The 22,229-nt window shown below is 43.9% G+C and overlaps 2 protein-coding genes and 1 pseudogene across 3 annotated transcripts; 1 reads left to right on the plus strand and 2 right to left on the minus strand.

Moving 5' to 3' along the window:
* Nucleotides 1-2,031: 2,031 nt before the first annotated feature.
* LOC310787231 (uncharacterized protein) lies at nucleotides 2,032-4,961 on the minus strand. Its single transcript, XM_083648597.1, has 5 exons — nucleotides 4,822-4,961; nucleotides 4,657-4,692; nucleotides 3,055-3,207; nucleotides 2,797-2,915; nucleotides 2,032-2,662 (listed from the first exon to the last, which is right to left on the minus strand). Exons 1-5 carry the CDS (start codon nucleotides 4,889-4,891, stop codon nucleotides 2,540-2,542), a joined length of 501 nt encoding a protein of 166 aa, XP_083504723.1. The 5' UTR covers nucleotides 4,892-4,961; the 3' UTR covers nucleotides 2,032-2,539.
* Nucleotides 4,962-10,382: 5,421 nt separating this feature from the next.
* Nucleotides 10,383-18,773, plus strand: LOC310787655 (protein lifeguard 1-like). The gene is made up of 6 exons (XM_083649133.1): nucleotides 10,383-10,646; nucleotides 12,740-12,867; nucleotides 13,156-13,356; nucleotides 16,994-17,122; nucleotides 17,940-18,083; nucleotides 18,555-18,773. Exons 1-6 carry the CDS (start codon nucleotides 10,499-10,501, stop codon nucleotides 18,702-18,704), a joined length of 900 nt encoding a protein of 299 aa, XP_083505259.1. The 5' UTR covers nucleotides 10,383-10,498; the 3' UTR covers nucleotides 18,705-18,773.
* On the minus strand, nucleotides 14,441-15,265 carry LOC310787656 (hatching enzyme 1.2 pseudogene; annotated as a pseudogene). The gene has a single exon. The product of its transcript is annotated as a hatching enzyme 1.2 pseudogene (transcript).
* Nucleotides 18,774-22,229: the final 3,456 nt, after the last annotated feature.

The raw sequence follows: 22,229 nt of genomic DNA on the forward strand, positions 1-22,229 counted from the left end.
GGTTACCAGGGTTCTCCCTACTATTAAAAGGCTTAGGCGCAACACCCAATCCATTTTGGACACCACTTCAGCCAAATTAATGTCAAATCAATGTACTTTAACGTTTTGTCTTTAAGCGTTGTGGGTGTTGTTTATCATCTGCTCTTGCTTTTCCAAATGTTTGTACACAGATGGTAATAATAATGGTCCAAAATGATGTGAAGTTGCACTTTTTTTTTTATTGTCAATGTTTCATATTTTCTACACCCTAACCCCCCCCCCCCTCTCCCCTCCCCAACGACACAGCACCTGAAGCCCTCCAGAAAGCCAGGGAAAACCTTGGACCTACTAGTCAGACCGACCTAACTGCGATCGTAAAACTGTGAGCAACTGGAAGAGCAGGACGACATGCAACAAAAGAGGGACTGTGTGTGGCCTCAGATACTGTATCACACTCATCACATTCCAGCCATTCTGTTGTGTGTATGGAGCCAGGCTGCTGATCACTCTCCCACTTCCTGCTCTGATGGAAGTGGACGGGGGGGAATCGTGTGTCTGATCAATAAAGAGTAGCTATTTCTGAAATGCTCATCAGCAAATGGATAGTAGCCTACTGTACAGACTGCAGGGTGTACGCCTGAGTCCTCTCTTGCTGTTGACATAGCTACACATTAGAATAGGAACTGCCTGGCTTAGTGTTACTGTCATTTGTTATAAATATTCCACAACAATTATGATTACTCCTATAACCATCTGTCTGGGTTATACGGTAATGCACTTTCGATGCTCTCAATTCGTGCTGGTGTTCAGTCGCCTAATAATTACCACACAGTTTACAGCCTATGGGTTGACAGCACAGCAGATCTGAGGCTGCTTCTCCTCCAGCTATCACTCTAGTCTGTACTGTTATTAGCACAAAGAGCAAGCTGACAGCGACCGTTTTCCAGGTAGGCTCCATGTATGTTCGATACAATTTTGTAGCATCTCTTGAAGCCCGAAGGCAGCGCCATGCTTTACCAGCACAGCTGTGCCCACTGCCCGACCGGGCAGAATGGCAGTTGACATTATGACACTGATGTCCGTTAGCGTTTTGTGTCTTACCTTCAACGTGGCCGCGTTACAATGGCGGGGAAAAAAACAAGTGATACCACTCCTCTTTTCTCCCGATGGCGAGTATTACAAAGAAGAGAAAATATCCCGGGGAAATGGACCTGAACGGAGTATTTCTCCTCTCTCTCTCTCTCTCTCTCTCAGTCAATCTCGGTCGCTTGGTTCCCCATCACACACACCATTCACTCTTCCGGGCCGCAACAGCGCCTCCTAGCAACAGCGCCGCGCCTACCCTGGGTCAAAGAGTATACAAGCCAAGATACAAACTCTCATGTGTGTGTGTGTGTGTGTGTGTGTGTGTGTGTGTGTGTGTGTGTGTGTGTGTGTGTGTGTGTGTGTGTGTGTGTGTGTGTGTGTGTGTGTGTGTGTGTGTGTGTGTGTGTGTGTGTGTGTGTGTGTGTGTGTGTGTGTGTGTGTGTGTGTGTGTGTGTGTGTGTGTGTGTGTGCGTGCGTGCGCGCGCGCGTGAGTGTGTGTGTGTGTGTGTGTGTGTGTGTGTGTGTGTGTGTGCGTGTGCGTGTGTGTTTACAACAGCGCTGCAGCCATTTTGGCCTGAAAATGTCCTTGCTCCAATGGGAAACAGAAGGGATGGTTTCAGGCCAACATGGCGGATTTGCTTTGCGCTGACGTTGCAATGGAACAACCTATTACCCTTGAGTTCTTAGCCATCTAAGTTCTTTGGCTTAAAAAATGGCTTTGGCTTTATAATTTGGCGTCCTAAACCTTCAGTTATGCAATTATGCTAAAAAATCTTTTCAGTACTGGAGCTATGCTCTCGGTGGGAAGAAAGTAAGGAAAGTAGAAATCATATGAAAAGATGTGGAAAAATGTAAAAAACAAACAAAAATGCAAATAATTGTCAAATAATTACAATTATTTGCAATAGTACAGTATATTGATTCATTGATTGATTCATTGATTGATTCATTGATTTTATTCATGGATATAGAAGATGATAAAATAATTCAAGGGATAACAGGGATAAAAGTGAGAACACTTATTTACAACATGGTCCCTGATGTTATAAACACAGGACAGATGGTAACACATAGCCTAACATCATACAATAATTTAAAACAAGTAGCAAAATCTAGGCTTTTGTTGCAAATTATTGTAATCATGAGGGCATAGATGCAGAGTAGCTTCACCATTCCTTCATAGACTGAAGTCCAGAGTTTAGAAATTGAAATGCTTGGTTGTTAACATTTGTAAAAAGAGCAAAAGTTCCAAATGTAAATGATGCTTTTAGCATGACCTTTATGTGCGGCTCACATAAGGTCAAGTTAAAAGTATGATTTACATTCCCTGGGTCACAATCAGTTGAAAACCCCTAACTGTAGTCATCAAATTTCAATTATGTATTTATTCTATTGAACATCAAATAATGACATATTCCATTATGACAAACGGTCAGCATACATTCAGTAACAAGCAGCACGATGTTGTCTGTTGTCACAGCTCTTCTTTTGGGAGCACAGGTGAGCTTGTGTGTATAGGTTGGGCAATGCGCACACTTGCCTCGTTCTTCTGTAGTAGAGTGTCAATGTCACTGTCCTTAAAGGGGGTTTTGATATTCTGTCACAAAAAAAAGTAAAATGCTATTTGTTAAAATATACATGTATAGCCTATATGAAGAGCTTAATCTAATTAGTGATTGGTATTAATATTTTTTACAGATTTTTACAATAGGCACGAGAACCTAAACCTACCTCAAAAGAGTGTCGTTTCACACCTACACATGCTGTGGACTGCTCATAACACAGGACAATATCCAGATGTTCTGGCTCTTTATTCACCAAAGTTGCATGGAATTGGTCATAGTGACCATCTGGATGGGGATTCAAGAAGGAAGAATTGGTCATGATATGATATGATATGATATGATATGTCATATGATATATGAATATATATATTATAATAAAAAAAAAACTAGCAAAACTGCTTTGATTATTCCCTGAACTTTTTACCTAGCAGGTGTTTGCAGGAGGATGCCATTTTGTCTTTAGACAAATCAGCATGCTTGTGAAACAGCTGTTTTCCACACACATCTCCACTGATGAGGCTCTCAACCGCTTTCTGTCTGCCCTCAGCTGGGGCTTCCTTCAGGACTCTCTCCATTTCTGGGAAGCAACATACAAAATGCATTTTATTTTATTTTTTGCTTTTTTTTGCCTTTGCTTTTGCCTTCGATATAAGACAAAAGAAAATACCAACTCAAGTGAGGTACAAATGTAAAGTGTTTGCAATTAAAGTGCAATTTCCAAGAAACTAAAAATAAATCCGTAGAGTAGTTTGTATGATCAAAAACAAACTTAACTTAACCTGACAGTAACATGTTGGGAGGTTAGCCTCTTAACCTACACAGTAACATGTTGGGAGGTTAACATCTTAACCTGCACAGTAACATGTTGGGAGGTTAACCTCTTAACCTGCACAGTAACATGTTGGGAGGTTAACCTCTTACCTGCACAGTAACATGTTGGGAGGTTAACCTAACCTGCACAGTAACATGTTGGGAGGTTAACCTCTTACCTGCACAGTAACATGTTGGGAGGTTAACATCTTAACCTGCACAGTAACATGTTGGGAGGTTAACCTCTTAACCTGCACAGTAACATGTTGGGAGGTTAACCTCTTAACCTGCACAGTAACATGTTGGGAGGTTAACCTCTTAACCTGCACAGTAACATGTTGATGTTAACCTCTTAACCTGCACAGTAACATGTTGGGAGGTTAACCTCTTAACCTGCACAGTAACATGTTGGGAGGTTAACCTCTTAACCTGCACAGTAACATGTTGGGAGGTTAACCTCTTAACCTGCACAGTAACATGTTGATGTTAACATCTTAACCTGCACAGTAACATGTTGATGTTAACATCTTAACCTGCACAGTAACATGTCGGGAGGTTAACCTCTTAACCTGCACAGTAACATGTTGGGAGGTTAACCTCTTACCTGCACAGTAACATGTTGGGAGGTTAACCTCTTAACCTGCACAGTAACATGTTGGGAGGTTAACCTCTTAACCTGCACAGTAACATGTTGGGAGGTTATCATCTTAACCTGCACAGTAACATGTTGGGAGGTTAACCTCTTAACCTGCACAGTAACATATTGATGTTAACCTCTTAACCTGCACAGTAACATGTTGATGTTAACCTCTTAATCTGCACAGTAACATGTTGATGTTAACCTCTTAACCTGCACAGTAACATGTTGGGAGGTTAACCTCTTAATCTGCACAGTAACATGTTGGGAGGTTAACCTCTTAACCTGCACAGTAACATGTTGGGAGGTTAACCTCTTAACCTGCACAGTAACATGTTGGGAGGTTAACCTCTTAACCTGCATAGTAACATGTTGGGAGGTTAACCTCTTAACCTGCACAGTAACATGTTGGGAGGTTAACCTCTTAACCTGCACAGTAACATGTTGGGAGGTTAACCTCTTAACCTGCATAGTAACATGTTGGGAGGGTAACATCTTTATTTATTAATTTAAACAATTGTTGCTTCATTTGTCCACAACACAAACGACCATTCACAGTGTAGTAGTTATCCATCCTACCTCGAGCTGTTGTCAGGCAGCTCTCACAATAGGTGTCTGTAAAAAAAAAGGCATGTAAACAGGTAGAGGCACAGACCAACAAAACAAACATACAGCTTGATTAAAGAAAACTGTGCAGTAATCATGGTACTTTGTTGTAGTATAAGCTAATCGTCGTGTACTTACAGCGATCCACGCCTTTAGGCTGTGCAGCAAGCAGCTGAAATGTACATATCACAAAAATGAAGATTTGCATGGTCAGTGGCTATAGAGAGCGCGTACACGGTGTATTAACAGCTTGTTTTAGCACAGGGGGAAGCGCAGACGAGTCAACTGAGTCCTTCCCTTTCAGACACAGTGCGGTCACATGACCTTCAGAGACAATGGGATCACATCACCGTCATTCCCCAAATGACAGGTGTCCTGTTTTTCAGGTTCTCACACTTTCAACATATTGTTCACCAGCAGACTTGTTGTTGGCCTTTTAAATCAGATGCCGCCAACGCTATTCAAGTGCCTCCGACTCCAAATAGGCTAAACAGACACCTCAGCTCTATCTGTGGGTCAGGCCCCTAACTATAGAGCCAACAATAGAGTACAGGAGGAATACATGGGAATATGTTGAAGGCTTAGAGATGAATTATTTATAAAGATCCAAACTAGACTGGACAGCAAGCCAAGAAGTGTTTAAGTGGAACAACAGGTAGGGGGGGGGGGTGTAGTATAATTTTTTTTTATGAGAAAGTGCAAAAAAGAATCAATATATCGATAATAAAACTAAGATAATTTTCAGGCAGCTGTATGACATCTACAGGCCTGGACTGGACTCAAAGCACAATGGAACGGAAATAATATAAAAAGTAAACCGTAGACAGTTTGGTTCAAATGAGTCTAAGACCACATTTCTGGAGCAATTTGTCTATAGAGGAACTCATGTATGACAATACTTGAGTATTGTCATAGTATACTGTTGAGTTTCATTAGTGCAGAACTGCAGATATGAGCGAGAGCAGAAAAAACCCACTCAGAATATCCATTCCTTCAGTATTTTCTTTCTTTGAACGTACCACTACATGGTACATACAGTAAGCAATTCTCCATTTTCAAGGAGTCGTTCGAAGACACAGGTCCCTGTCTAATGTGTCTATATATACAGTATATGAGAACCAACCAGTGCTGTTATCTGTTCTCCCCTGGCTTCACACGTCATGAGAGACATGTAAACGGACAATTCATTCACATCACATGCCTTTACTTAGCCAGCAAGGTGAAGTAATGGTTAGAGAGCAGCAAAGCTGTGTCTGGAGTGGACTATTTTATCCACTGAGAGGAAAGGGGGCAATGTAGGAGACTATATATATATATATATATATATATACGGTATATATATATATATATATGCTACTCTCTCTCTCTCTCTCTCTCTCTCTCTCTCTCTCTCTCTCTCTCTCTCTCTCTCTATATATATATATATATATATATATTTATTTATTTATTTATTTATATATATAAGAATCTACAGTAGCTACTGTATACAATAAAATTGCAAGCAAAGTATGTAGTGTCTATTTTAAATACGTATAAGAAATGTGAATTTACAGTAACTATATACAATGAGTGTGGTGTAAAGTGTAAAGTGTTTATTATTATTATTATCATCAGTGCAGAGGGCTCCAGCAGACAGCAGGCTGAAATAGCTTTGGCCGTGGGAACAAAGAGGTGAAATAAATTAAGCTTCAAAAAGTGAACTCTGACTGTCATTCTGTCTTAAATCTGCTTGCTAAAAACCACGTCTGACTGATTGTTTATCAGTTGATATTGGATAAATGCCTCCTGGGGAGACAGGATGGTAGTTAAGCTTTGTTCTGTTTTCAATCAGCCAGACCTTATTGGGTTATATAACTAATGAAATTATATCATCCATGTATTTGTGTCCACATTGGAGTGGCCCTTCCCAGTTGGAGATGCTCCAGGCTGCAGTTATACATACTTGCCACACGGGGGAGTTGCCAGACTGCCTGTGGTGTCTTTTCATTAGTACAGTCTGTGGGTCAAACCGGGTGAAGCGGACTGAAGGGAAAGCGGACACACACAACTGCGTCACCATATAACAACTTTACGCACTGATTCCACTGCGCCAAAATATAATGCACTGTTTCGACTGTGAGGGGATTCAACTGAGACTGCGTAGCGGGCAATGTGAGTAGTGAAGACTTCACTTCACTACTTTTTGTGAAACTGCCTTTCAATCTCGTATTGTTTGAGCGTATGCATGGATGGTCAACAAAGTGCGCAAGAGGTGGTCTCTTTCTGTTGATATGAAAATGGAGGGAGTTTATTGCAAGTGTGTGTTCTGTGTCTAAATTGAGCAACTCCATGATGTTTGCAGGCAGCCCATAATAGCATGCTCCTGATGTTGTCCATTCAAGTGCTTTTGATCAAATGGACCCTGTAAAACGAGTAGTTTTTAAGTTGTGGTGCGTGCGTAGGCACAGAGCAGAATGAAGAGGGGGAAACAGGCTACGCCTATACCGACACTACCGACCAGTCTGATGTTTTAGCATCTGTCGGTGAAAAGTGGCTTTCCGTTAGCCGTTTCCGTTAGTAGCCTATGTTTTATCGAAATATGTGTGATGTCATTTTTAAAGGGTCGCTTCTTAGCTTTATTCATTCAAGATTCAAGCCCAGAGTCTGTCTGACAAATAAAGAGGTCACAGGGGCTCTTCAATGAGGCCATTTACACCTGGCGTTAACATGCGTTTTCTGCCATCAGATTGCAATCTGATGGCAGAAAATCAGATTGCAATCTGATGGCAGAAATGGGTGTCATTTCAGGATCAGGATCAGGATATACTTTATTGTCCCCGAGAGGAAATTTGTCTTGGACAGCAGTGCTACTCTCAATCTGCATACAGTTGCTGTATCCAGTGTTCAATGTGTGCACAATGCATTCCTGACCACCTCCGGAGGTGGTTTGGCCAATCAGATTGCAATCCTTCTTCAATGTGTCTTGGGGGCGTTTACACCTGGCATTTCAAGTGGTCAAGCACAATCTGATTGCAATCTGATGGCAGAAAACACATGTTAACGCCAGGTGCAAATGGCCTCAATGTGTCGGTGACATTCAGTTTTCTGCCACTTTCACCTAAACAAATTATCTTGCAGTGCTTCTGATTCTAAACTAGTCTTTATTAAGATTTTTGTTTTGTTTTTTAGACAGACACAAACACAGACACAAACATTAAAAACTGGAATACTTACAAGACTAAAGGATTCAGAGAAGGTATCTACTCATATCCCATCATGCCATGAGGGGCAATTTTGGGCCTTTTATAGTATCTCAAACTGTTTTGGCTTCAGTCCCCCCTTTCCCTGATTTATTTGTGTGTCCATAAGAATAAAGCTTTTGTATAAACCTGGGCCCTCTCTGCCCTCAGTTTGGTGAGGCTGACCCACTAAGCAGGACACCAGATCCAGCTCTGAGGACTTGCCTGTTGTTCTGTGACAAGAACACACCCAGCAGCCCCAGGGTGTTGGCTGCCGACAGGGGTGCCAGGTGAACTGGGCTGCCAGTGCCAGGTGGACTGTCAGGTGGACTGGGCTGCCAGGTGGACTGGGCTGCCAGGTGGACTGTCAGGTAGACTGGGCTGCCAGGTGGACTGGACTGCCAGGTGGACAGGGCTGCCAGGTGGACTGTCAGGTGGATTGGGCTGTCAGGTAGACTGGGCTGCCAGGTGGACTGTCAGGTTGACTGGGCTGCCAGGTGGACTGGACTGTCAGGTGGACTGGACTGCCGGGTGGACAGGGCTGCCAGGTGGACTGGACTGTCAGGTGGACTGGACTGCCAGGTGGACTGGACTGTCAGGTGGACTGGGCTGCCAGGTGGACTGGACTGCCAGGTGGACAGGGCCGCCAGGTGGACTGGACTGCCAGGTGGACAGGGCTGCCAGGTGGACTGTCAGGTGGACTGGACTGCCAGGTGGACAGGGCTGCCAGGTGGACTGTCAGGTAGACTGGGCTGCCAGGTGGACTGGGCTGCCAGGTGGACTGGACTGTCAGGTGGACTGGGCTGCCAGGTGGACTTGGTTGTCAGTTAGACTGGACTGTCAGGTGGACTGGGCTGCCAGGTGGAATGGACTGTCAGGTGGACTGGGCTGCCAGGTGGACTGTCAGGTAGACTGGGCTGCCAGGTGGACTGTCAGGTAGACTGGGCTGCCAGGTGGACTGGGCTGCCAGGTGGACTGGACTGTCAGGTGGACTGGGCTGCCAGGTGGACTGGGCTGTCAGGTGTACTGGGCTGCCAGGTGGACTGGACTGTCAGGTGGACTGGGCTGCCAGGTGGACTTGGTTGTCAGTTAGACTGGACTGTCAGGTGGACTGGGCTGCCAGGTGGACTGGGCTGCAGGTGGACTGGGCTGCCAGGTGGACTGGGCTGTCAGGTGTACTGGGCTGCCAGGTGGACTGGACTGTCAGGTGGACTGGGCTGCCAGGTGGACTGGACTGTCAGGTGGACTGGGCTGCCAGGTGGACTGGGGCCTGGGCTGTCAGACCAGCAACTGTTTATACAGTTCCTGGGGGCTGCTGGGTGTTTTTTTTAACCATGCTGAAAACATGTTTATTTCTGCAGCCTGCCTCAAGTGGCGATTTGAGGAACCGCAGTATTTGCTACTCCTGCATTGGCGTCAATGCGGAAGTAGGAAGCTGCCCCCGTGAGCTGGATATGGGGAGAAGACTGGTAGCACTGTCTGTAAGCACTGTCTGTTAGTGCTTCATTGTTGCACAAAAGACAGAAGTGCCACAGCCAGTCAGCCAAGCCACTCGACTCGAACCATTCCACAGCAGGGACCAGCCTGGGGCATGTTGGACACATGCACTGTATAAGAATGTGGATGAAGCAGAGTTTTACATAAGCGCCAGCTGTCAGCTAAATGGCCGGACATTAAAACATGTCCAGCCGGCTACTTTCTGTAGCCAGGTGGTGCAGCAGCCCCACTGCTTGCCACACCTGGCTACAGTGAATATATCAGTAAAAAACAGGATGCAAATTTCATCTATTCATCTTGGCATCTCAGGGTTTGTGGAGACTTGGATTATGCCAAGTAAGCAGTATGGAAGCATTTTATGTTTGTTTTTGTTTTTTTGTTTTTATGTGTGTGTTTTGTTTTGTTTTGACATTTTTGCTCATGGCCCCCTGCACACTCAGCAGACAGCTCTACGTTAGTGTTACCGAAATCTGGTCTGGCCCATGGACTATTTTCTCTGCCTCTCTGACTAGATGAGGCTTAGTCTGGGGCCAGCTTGGCATCTGGTCATCCGGTAAAAAAAGCGGAAACGGCCGCTGCAGATCCGCGGGATACAGAATTTTTCTGTGCTTCAAAAACCAATTCCGCTCTGAAAACGCTGTCATACTAAATAAATGTGATGTGAGTTATCTAGCTATGTAGCTAATACACACAAATAAAATGAGTAAGTGTACGTGCACGGTGAGGGCTTTGACACCGAGTATAAATGACACTTAAACACTGCAGTTTCAGTCAATGCCATCATGAGACTTCATATGACTTCTCTTCTGTTTCACACTGTTTTCAGAGCTCACAAAGGAAGTCAACACTGGCTGCTCTCTTGGCTTGATCCAGAGATGTCCCAGGGCAGGACTGACTATGGACCCCCTCCCATCTTCGCCCCTGGGGAGGCAGGGCCTCCTGGATTTGGACTGCTGCCCATGCCTGGTCCAAACCTGTTTGGTGGCCTTGCTGCCGGTGGCCTCCTTTTCCCTCCACAAGGGGCTTTTGGACAGTCAGCGTTTTCCCTGGGGAACCCAGAAGCTTTTGGACTGGCACAAGGCAACAAGCCTTACTCTGCAATGGGTGCAGGCTATAACATCCCAACAGGCCCGAAACCACACACAGACGGCAAGTTTCCAATAGAGACAGTCATTCCCGCAGTGCCCTCTGCAGCCACAAGTGACGCTGCAGCCGAGCAGTCAGGCGGGACAACTGAAAACCTAAACGGTGAGGCTTCCTAGTAGTATATGGAATGCCATCCCTATCCCTATCCCTATCCCTATCCCTATCCCTATCCCTATCCCTATCCCTATAATGCCATCCAAGAGTGCGGTCTATCAATTTGAGTTTAATTTGAGAGCATGATTTATGGATTTTACATTCAGATTTTGTAAGGCTTTCCCTCAAACCCTGCCCTCGCACTCAAATAGCCTCTGCTCGCGCTTATGCTCAAACTTGGTGCTTGCACTGAAATTAACTGTTGCTGCTTGGACAGATTTCCTGCCCTCACAGTCAAACTGCTTCTGTGCGCTTGTGAAACTTTGCGCCTGGATTTCTTCTCTGCGCTCGGATTCTTTGTGCAAAATTTGGACATGGTTTTTGCACACAAAAATCCTGAGCGCAGAGAAGAAATCCAAGAGCAGACGTTTCAAGAGCGCACAGAAGCAGGGTGCAGGAAATCTGTCCAAGCATAATAGTTTTGAGTGCAAGCATACAGTTCGTGGACAAGCAGAGCAAATCTAAGAACACGCGGGGGCTATTTGAGCGCGGGGGCGGGGTTTGAGAGGAAGACCTACAAAACCTGAACGTGAAATCTATAAATCAGTTCATAGTCAGTTTGTGGACTACAGCTCAGCGTTCAACACCATCGTGCCCTCCAGGCTGGTCGAGAAACTCAAGCACCTTGGCCTGAACTCAGCCATATGTGACTGGGTGTCAGACTTCCTCACAGACCGACAACAGGTGGTGAAAATAGAAGACCGCACCTCCTCCCGCACCTCCTCCCCACTGACCATCAGCATTGGAGCGCCACAGGGATGTGTCTCCAGCCCCTACTGGTATGACCTCTACACCCACGACTGCGTGGCAACCCAAACCACAAACACCATCGTGAAGTTTGCGGACGACACAGCAGTGGTGGGGCTGATCTCCAACGGCGACGAGATGGCCTACAGGAAAGAACTGGCTGTCCTGGAACAATGGTGCCAGGACAACCACCTCTCCCTGAATGTGGCCAAGACCAAGGAGATCATCACAGACTACAGGAGGGAGGGGGGGGGGGGGTCCCACCGCCCGGTCACCATCTACGGCACAGAGGTGGGAAAAGTGGACAGCTTTAAATACCTGGGTGTCAACATCCACCAGGACCTAACATGGTCCAGCCACACCACCTCTGTTGCCAAAAAGGCCCAACAACGGCTGCACGGTCTCAGACGACTAAAGAAGTTCGGCCTGAGACCCACAATACTCAAAGACTTCTACAGAGGCACCATCGAAAGCCTACTGACCGGCTGCTTCACCTCCTGGTATGGAAACTGCACCATAAAAGACAGTGCGGCCCAGCATGTAACAGGCTGCGAGCTGCCGGCAGACCTCTACACTCAGCGCTGCCTCAAGAGAACCAGGAAAATAATCAAGGACCCAACCCACCCACTCAACAACATGTTCTCCCTGCTACCATCTGGTAGGAGATACAGAACCCCCAAAACCCGGACAAGCAGACTACGAAATAGCTTCATCCCCCAAGCCACCAGACTCCTAAACAATAAACAGATCTACCCCACCATTATGACCAGCTGCTAAGATAACATGTACAAATGTATTTATGGGCAACCGCAATATATGGACAAAGACTTGTAACTACTAATTAACATAACATATAAAGATTATTTATGGGCATCCGCAATATACGACACAGACCCGGAAAGCACCGGAACAGATGACAATAACGATGACAATGTTCTGATGTTAATGTACCAGTTAAGCATGACAGGAAACAATGATGATAATGTCGATGATAATGTGAATGACATTGATGACGATGTTGATGACAATGATGATGACGATGATGATGATGACTTGTAACGGAACATAACTCAGCTCAAGCATTTCACTGTGTGTACTTGTACATCCGTGTGACAATAAACATCTTGTATCTTGTATCTTCTATGCTCTCAAATTGATAGACCGCGCTCTTGGATATAGATACTGTAGGGATGGCATTCCATAGTAGTACGGCATTGTATACATTTGAAGGTGGACTTATTAATAAAGGTAATGGGATTTATGTTGAATGTTGTTACTGACTGGTTGTACTGTAGATCTTGAGAACGATCCTGGTTACACCATGGTTCCTTTTTCCACCTTTGGTGACATTGAGGCTCCTGAGGTTGAAGACATTGGTCCTGGATTAGATGACAAGAGCATAAGACGGGCCTTTGTTCGGAAGGTAAGGATACAGTGTGGTTGAAGACGGGATCAAACCTACACAACTTGAAACAAGCGTGAATTCGCAATAGCTGCGACCACATAATGCGAATGTCTGAAATACAGGATGGCAGGGACAGCCCACGTACTCTGCCTGTGCCACCCTGCATTTCTATAGAGCTGCTGCATATACATTTCTATAGAGCTGCTGGTTGCAGCTCAAAAAAACATAAAACAGGACAACAGCATAGACATTCATTGTTAAAAAATATAATCTGTCTGCTCCCTAATGATCCATTATGGCCTCCAGGTCTTCTTGGTGTTGACGGCTCAGCTGGTGGTAACATTCTCCCTTGTGGCTATCTTCACCTTTGTTCAAGAAGTGAAGACGTTTGTGCAGAACCACAAATGGACCTACTATGTGTCCTATCTGATTTTCTTCGTGTGCCTGATCACCCTCAGCTGCTGTGGAAACTGCCGCCGAAGATATCCTGGGAACCTGATTGCATTAGTAAGACTGCTTGGACCTTGTTTTTCTAAATAGAGAACAGAGAGTCCAGAAAGCACCAGAGATGGGGACTTGGACTTGCGACTTGGACTCAAGTCGCACACACAGTGACTTGAGACTTGTCCCCAAAATACTTGAGACTTGACTTGGACTCTAGATTTGGGACTTGTGAACAATCATTATTTGATTAAGGAAATGTCTACTAAAAATATTTGTGATCTATCAATGCTGATGATGTATGCTAATAGATAAAGGAGTGAGGATAATACAGTACATGCTTTGAATTCGTTAGTTTCAGCTATGCAGTGTTCTAAGCAGACCGGATGACATGCAGCAGATGATAGAATGCTCATCCATAAGAGACTTGAGACTTGACTTGGACTTGTTGTGACCAAAGACTTGAGACTTGACTTGGACTCTAGCTCAAAGACTTGAGACTTGACTTGGACTCTAGCTCAAAGACTTGAGACTTGACTGGACTCTAGCTCAAAGACTTGAGACTTGCCTTGGACTCTAGCTCAAAGACTTGAGACTTGACTTGGACTCTAGCTCAAAGACTTGAGACTTGACTTGGACTCTAGCTCAAAGACTTGAGACTTGACTTGGACTTGTTGTGACCAAAGACTTGAGACTTGACTTGGACTCTAGCTCAAAGACTTGAGACTTGACTTGGACTCTACTCTACACTACCCAGACACCCCCATTAAAGATTTGTGACTGAACATTAGTTTGGACACCCTGTATTGCCAAACATTACAACAACATTACAACAGTGACATTGACAAAAACCACTAGACCTGTATATGTTCATTCAATAATTGGTGTCACTGGTCGTATGGTAATTAAAAGCCCTCAAATCAAACTTGCCAAAATCAACTACCATATGTTAGCAGTGTCAGCTTGACTGTCGTTAATGAGATCAATAACAGGTTAAAAAAGTACTAATGTTGGTGACCAGGGATAAGCCTTTTTATTATTATTTCAGTGTTTACAATTGTTTGTGTTGTTGATTGGTCTCACACACACACAGTTTAGCCCTCGGACACAGATTAAAGTAAAGACAATCTAAGAACCTTCTCTAATGTTCTTAGCAGCTGTAGATCTTGTTGACCCTCTGGATGTCGATGCGGGACATGCCCTGCCTCTGGCCGATCCGGACCCTAGGGTTGGGGATGGGGGTGATGGTGTCCTGCCCGCGTTGGGTGGTGAAGGCTGTTCTCGGATAGTGCATGACGGAGGAGTAGTCGTAGGGAGTGTTCTGGTTGTTGGTGTTCTGCTTCTGGAAGTTGTGTTTTGTCCGCGGGTTAACATATTGGAAGTTGATGCGGACATACTGGTCGCGGTCACTCCTGGTGTGCTCGTGATAGAAGCCCAGAGCATGGAGGAACTCGTGCTGGATGACACCGTGGTAGACGCAGCCCTGCTGGGCGAGAGAGACGGTCTGCCTGCCTCCCACTCTGCCCAGGGATGAGAAGCAGCCGCCTCTGCTCTCCACGCTGATGTAGTCGCGTTCGTTTGTACGGGGAACGAAGCGGATGCAGGTGCTGCTGTGGAAGGACTTCATGCCTCTGTCGATCGCCTGCTTGGCCGACCTGGAGAAGACACTGCTCACTATGAAGGGGACGGTCACCTTGCCGCCGGCTTTCTTCCAGAGGCAGCTGTTGCTCCAACACTTCATGGCGTTTCTCGTTGTGGGGGCCACCAAGTCGCCCTCCAGCAGGAACTCACTGGAGCCGTTGTTTGTGGCCAAGATCCTGCTGCCGGTGTCCATCGTGTCGGCCTCTGGGTCATCAACTTGGAACTCTGAGTCGCTTTCTTCCTCCCTGGAAAGAGTCTCATCTGTTTCCACCAACAACCAAGCCTGGGAGAGGCCGATCAGCAGCAGCAGCAGGAGGCCGAGAGAGGGATTCATCTTCAGGTTTCTGTCTGGTAGCTTCTTGTCTTCTCTGCAGGGTTCCTGGAGATGCTGTGGAGAGACTGCTTGCAGCTTGATGCTTGAGTCTGCTTGGTCCTGCTCTTTTATACTCTTCTTTCCAGGTGTGTCTGCTGGAGGATTAAGGGTTGGGGTCCAGACTGCTAGGCCTAAATAAACGTCTGAAGGGAGGAAGCCACGGACAAACCCATAGTTTCAACATTGTCTGTTATTTCTGCGGATAAAAGAGCTCTTTACATGGACATACCTAAACACCTGATTGTGCCTGCAAGTCAACGTTGCTTTGGTATACTGTTGTATCCTCTCTGGATCATTGGTTTATTTTTTATTTTTGTTCCAATATTTTATTTCCTGTTTACATGTGTTTTTAAGACAGCTAAATGTCAGCTACATCTATGATGCTGCAGCACAATAAACTGAACTGCTGCATTGAGGGGGAAAAGCAGTCTATAATTAGTGTTCATTTTCTCGTACATTGTTTAATTTAGTCGTAGTCGTAGTCCTGTGACAAATGTGCTTGTTAGTTTTTATCAGATTTACTCAACCTCATCCTCTTTTTGTTTAGTCAAGTTTTAGTCGACTAAAAGTTTGAGTATTTTAGTCTCGTCTTAGTCAAAGAAACTAAAAGTCTGAACATTTTAGTCTTGTCTTAGTCTTGGGGGAAAAGGTAGTTGACTAACATTTTTCGTCATAGTTTTCATCGACGAAATTAACACTGCTTGAGACTTGCCTTGGACTCTAGCTCAAAGACTTGAGACTTGACTTGGACTCTAGCTCAAAGACTTGAGACTTGACTTGGACTCTAGCTCAAAGACTTGAGACTTGACTTGGACTCTAGCTCCAAGACTTGAGACTTGACTTGGACTCTAGCTCAAAGACTTGAGACTTGACTTGGACTCTAGCTCAAAGACTTGAGACTTGACTTGGACTCTAGCTCCAAGACTTGAGACTTGACTTGGACCTGCAAAAAGTGACTTGTGAGCATCTCTGGAAAGCACCAAGGCCACTGACCCTTGAGCCTTGCAGTGTCAGGACTGAATCAGTCTTCCGATCTGGACTGTGTATTCTGATTCACGTTACCTTGCTGCTTTCACATGACTGTTGGCTTCATTGTGAATTTTGAGTACAGTGTTATTTGCAGTGATGGAAGTAACTAAGTACAAATACTTTATTACTGTACTTAAGTAGGATTTTCAGGTATCTGTACTTTACTGAGTATTTATTTTTACTTTTACTCCCTACATTTGAACACAAATATCTGTACTTTCTACTCCTTAAATTTTCAAAACAGGATAGTTACTTTAGTTTGAATGTACAGACAAATACCATGTAACGTTTGTCTTTCTCATCCCAGCTTTCACGCATTATGTGCAAAGTTTTTATGGAAAACCCATATTATTAATCAAAGTAGCCTATAGTCTTTTATACATCTTAAAACATGTTTGGAGGGGATCTTTTAAGTGTAATAGTCTTCATATGACATGCATTTCAGTTAACTTTGCACAGAAACAGCCTTTAGAAATATTTTTTACTTTTATACTTTGTTAGATTTCAGAACCTGTGCTGTTTTTACTTTTACTTTTACAGTAGTTGAGCATCAAGTTGAATCAGTACTTCTACTTTTACCAGAGAATTTGTGTACTTTTCCCATCTCTGATGATTTACTCCTACTTGTTGACATAATTGAAGCTGTGTTTTGTGTTGCAGGCCATCATGACACTGAGCATGTCCTACATGGTGGGGATGGTGGCCAGCTTCTACAACACTGACGTGGTGATCATGGCTGTGGGCATCACAGCCATCGTCTGCTTCGCGGTCGTCATCTTCTCTTTGCAGGTTGGTACTGGGGTACTGGGGTACCATCATGTCACATGCCACAGAGATATAAAAGTTGCGTCATCTCCATTCACTCCAATGGACCATTTTTTTTAAAGGAACAGTTCGGTTGCCTGTGTCCAGACCTTTGACTCCGCCCACTCCACTGAGAGTGGAGTTTGGCTGCTTCTAGTCTGGCATCGTGATATGCAAACGCATTTTCTTCAGTTTCACCAGCGATTCACCAATTAGCGCCAAGGGGGACCAACAATTGGCCACTCAGCGTTCAATAAACAGCCCAACGGGCGGACTAAGCAGTTGGCAAGTGTGCAGAGGGGTCATGTTAATAAGAATGATGGCTATCGAGGCTGTTTTAAATTGATTAAAAGTACCAATTACTTTGACATTTTGTTTGATGTTGATTTTTTTTTTTTTTACGTTACTCCGGACTGGAGGAACTAACGTTAGATTCAGGCCGATACGTTGGTCTCTAGTGATTGGTTAGGGGAAATGGAATTTAGCTGGGGGGAATCCCCTCATAGAAATTGGTTAAACAGAGCACAATTTCAGACTAGAAAATGGAAATGAGTGTAACAAGTTGACAATTCAGTCTGATATCAGGCTAACAGTTCACCCAAAAATGAAAATTCTATCATTATCTACCCACCCCATGCCCATGGAAGGTCGGGTCACGGGCAAAGTTTTTTAGGCCGCAAAACATTTGTGGAGTTTTCCAGGGAAACAGAGTTACAGCATTCTCTAAAACAATTGAAGTGAATGATGACCAACTTTCAAATGTAAAACTGATTTAATGTGACCTGTGACCTGTTCCCCGCAGACCAAGTATGACTTCACTTCCTGTCGGGGGATGCTTCTCGTCTGTCTCATCGTGCTGCTCCTCTTTGGGACGCTCTGCATCTTCATTCAGGACAGGATCCTGCACATCGTCTATGCCTCCCTGGGGGCGCTGCTCTTCACCTGCGTGAGTCTCTGGCCCTGCAGCTTGCATACGCAGCTCGACCACTGTGCAGGCTCACTTGGGGCCATGATGACATCATCACTGAGGACATCACTGATGACATCATCACTGAACTATAGCCTCAGCCTTAGAGCAATCAGCCTTAGGGCAATTAAGCTGCCCAAATTAAAAAATCCGGCTCCGTCAGGTCACCCGCACGGTGCTCTTTACACTTCCTGAAACTTTCAGCCCGATCGCACGTAAAACGGCATAGCTGTGGCCGACCAAAATTCTTGAAACAAACTAACAAACAGACAGTCCACATTGCCAAATGTATAGATAGATAGATAGATAGATAGATATGATGAGGGTTCTGTAATTAAAGAGCAAAATGTATAATTTTGAAAAGTTTTTCTCTATAGGTTTTTGACACATTGTGAATGATTGTTGCAGTTTTCTCTATAGTTTTTGACACATTGTGAATGTCTGTTGCAGTTCTTGGCAGCGGACACACAGATACTGCTATGGAACGACGAGCTGGCTCTGAGTCCAGAGGAGTACGTCTTCGGTGCACTTAACCTGTACATGGATATCATCAACATCTTCCTGTATATTCTAGCTGCTATTGGAAAATCACGGCGGTAACAGACAGACATGGAGACTTGGACTTGAGTCGCACACACAGTAACTTGAGAGTTGAAGAAGAAGGTACGAAATAAATGGGTCAAATCAAAATTAAAGTAAAATCCTCTAAGTCAGTGTTTCTCAAATGGGGGTCTGGAGACCCCCAGGGGTCCTTGAGGGGGTTCCAGGGGGTCTCCAGCCAAAAGGGGGATCATTTATTTTCACTATAATTCCATTCATAAGTAACACAATGACTATTTTGGTCATGGGTTTTATACACTTTCTGTAATAAAACATCAAAAGCATCAATCTTATTATCATATGGGGGACCGTGGGACAAATTCCTATCAAATGGGGATCCGTGGTCTAATCTTTGTCAGTTTAGGGGTCCTTCATCTGAAAAGATTTGAGAACCACTGCTCTAAGTGCCCCAAAGCTGCAGGTTCTCCATTTCTTGCATGAATATAATAGACAGATAGAATATAATAGAATATTATAGTCTCACTGAACCTCGTCATTTCTCGTTCGTCTTGGGCATTTTTTTGCAACAAATTTGCATCTTTCCTTCCTTCTATTTATCAGATTTGATCAGTCTTCATTACATTGTTCTTCATGCCACCAAACTTCTGAAAAAGCATCTCTGGGATGCTGAAAATAATTTCACAATTGGTTCATAGTTCATTTCGTACTGTCTTATTTGAGGTTGCACTACTGACACAGGGCAGAAAATCTTGACATGTTCTACATGCGTAATTTATTAGCTGCTGTGTTTTAATTGTGTGTAGTATTTTTTAGATTTGGCTTTTGGATTGTATAATTTGTTGTGTGGGAGCCTAGTTATTTTTGCCATGTGTACAGCTTTAGTTACATGTAACGTTGTTTCACTTTGAAAATAATTTAGAGTATTGTCTCACATTGATTCATCAACACAAAATAAACAACCGTTTATTAATAGTGACAGTCATTGTTTTCAGTGTTTTGTTATGAATGACATACTATCAATGTGAATGACACTTGATGACAATTGTTAAATGTTTATTTTGGCTACTGCTTTGTCAACTGTGGCTTTTCTGGTTTTTAAATTTAGTGCTGAAATGAAGTAGTAACAAGACGTTGAAACAACTGTGGACATCTTTTAACCTTTCACTTTCAACTAAAACAGGATGTACTGTAGATAGGTGAACAACAAGCTAGCTTGGTATCTTAAGAGAATTGTTGCAATTGAACCCAGGGAATGTGGAGTATAGAGCTATATTTTCATTTTTAGATGAGATTGGATTAAGTAATTAACCTAGTATTTTTAAATCCATTGCGATCCACACTCCATTTCAGAAGGTGGTGTGACGTTTCGTAAAAACAAAACCATCCATCTGGCAGCGTCAGGTTAAAATGCACCAAAAGCTGTTTGCCAACCGCCATAAAACACCAGAATTAGCTTGCCATCTTTTAGTCACATCTTCATTGGGATAACTAGGAGACGTCAGGATTAGTAGGTAGTGGTGACAATAGGAAGGACCCCCCCCCCCCCCCCCAATATTTAAGCCTAATACAATGTGTCCCCCCTCAATTGATGTAAAACTAACAATATTGTGATCAGAGAAAACACACACACACAGCATAAGGCCCAAGGGCTTATCAGTTGAGCTGCAACATTATAGACAGGTAAGCCAATCACAAAGCCTAAAAACAATTAACCCATTACAAGTTCTGTTTGTGTTCATGGTTTTGAAATCTCAAATATGCACTCTAGATCATATGAATAGTCTCTTGCAGGAGGCAAAGGTGGCACATCGGAGCATCACAGGGGATTTGTTCCATCGGAGTTGAAAATAATACATTTCATATTTGTGTAGCCAGTAACGTCACTTGCCTTACAGTTTTATTAATGGTCAATGCAATTCCTACTGGTTTCCACTAGAGGTCATCAATGAATTAATATCCGCTTAAAGCTGCTCCTTTGATGAGTTTTGTAAACAGTGTGACTGCAGACAGGCTGTTTTTCTTCTTTGATTCAGAGCCTTTAGCACTGCTGTGAAATAAAACTCATAACAGCTCAAATTGCCCATGTTCAGAAACACTAATTAAAGTGTCCTTATCATAACATTTGTTCTACATTTCACAGTATTTTTGATTTACAGGCACAAAGCTAAATAAACCAACATGTTATAGCATAGATACATATTTCTCAAATGATTAAACCACTTGCAAAAGAGGCCAGTGATGTGCTGTTTTTCACGTAAGTAACAGTTCTAAATCATTAAAAGAAAATACATTGATATAAGGCCTTTCTTTCATAAAACTCATTTATTTTTTATAAACATATTTACAAAATTTACATATATTTCATTTTTGTAAGGGCATGAAAATAGTAAAAATGAAAAGGGCAACCTTGTCCAAGAAATGGAATTTAGCTGGGGGGAATCCCCTCATAGAAATAGGTTAAGCAGAGCACAATTTCAGGCTAGAAAATGGAAATGAGTGTAACAAGTTGACAATTCAGTCTGATATCAGGCTAACAGTTCGCCCAAAAAAGAAAATTCCATCATTATCTACCCACCCCCATGTCCGTGGAAGGTCGGGTCATGGGCAAAGTTTTTTAGGCCGCAAAACATTTGTGGAGTTTTCCAGGGAAACAGAGTTACAGCATTCTCTAAACAATTGAAGTGAATGATGACCAACTTTCAAATTGGGATGCTCTGCATCTTCATTCAGGGCAGGATCCTGCACATCGTCTATGCCTCCCTGGGGGCGCTGCTCTTCACCTGCGTGAGTCTCTGGACCTACAGCTTGCATACGCAGCTCGACCACTGTGCGGGCTCACTTAGGGCCATGATGACATCATCACTGAGGACATCATCACTGAACTATAAGATTGAAAAATAGTTTAAAAAAAAAAGGGGGCAAAAGTTCAGGGCCCGCACGCACAGCCCCTCCTGTTTAGCTCCGCGTCTGTAGAGTAAAACAAACGGAAAACAGCAGATTAAACCAACAGCACACGCAGACAAACAAGTTCTCACATAATGAGAATATAACAAAATATTGCTCAGTTCAACAGTGGCACCCCCTGTGGGAGAAGTCTTGTGCTCCAGTACAAGAAAGGCAACAGTGAACATCCCATAGGTTGACGCATAAAACAAAAACACAGTAGTGAATGTTATTCTATAAGCGAGCACCGATGACCAGGCAACAGGTGTGCAAAGAAAACCCACAAACCAAATTTAAATGTCCTTATATTGAGCCACATAGACCTTGTATTGTCCTTTCAGGAAGATGTGTTTTTATTCTTTACAGTAGACACCCCAGGCCTCTTGACATGTTTTTATTTGGACTAGTTGCTCAGGTTAGGTGTTAGGTCACTTATGAAACAAAGCTGGTCACTTATATGAAGCCAACTAAACTCCCCTTGAGTATCTATGTGCTTGTATTAGCCTATTTCACATCCCACCCAAATCAGCCATGTTGTGTCTAAAAGGCAGGAAGTAAAACAGGTGCAAGCAAGACACTGATTAGAGCCCCGGGACTGGACCCATTTAGGTGTTCCAGTGC

This window comes from Poromitra crassiceps, assembly GCF_964638095.1.
Source record: "Poromitra crassiceps genome assembly, chromosome: 13".
NCBI classification, from domain to species: Eukaryota; Metazoa; Chordata; class Actinopteri; order Beryciformes; family Melamphaidae; genus Poromitra; species Poromitra crassiceps.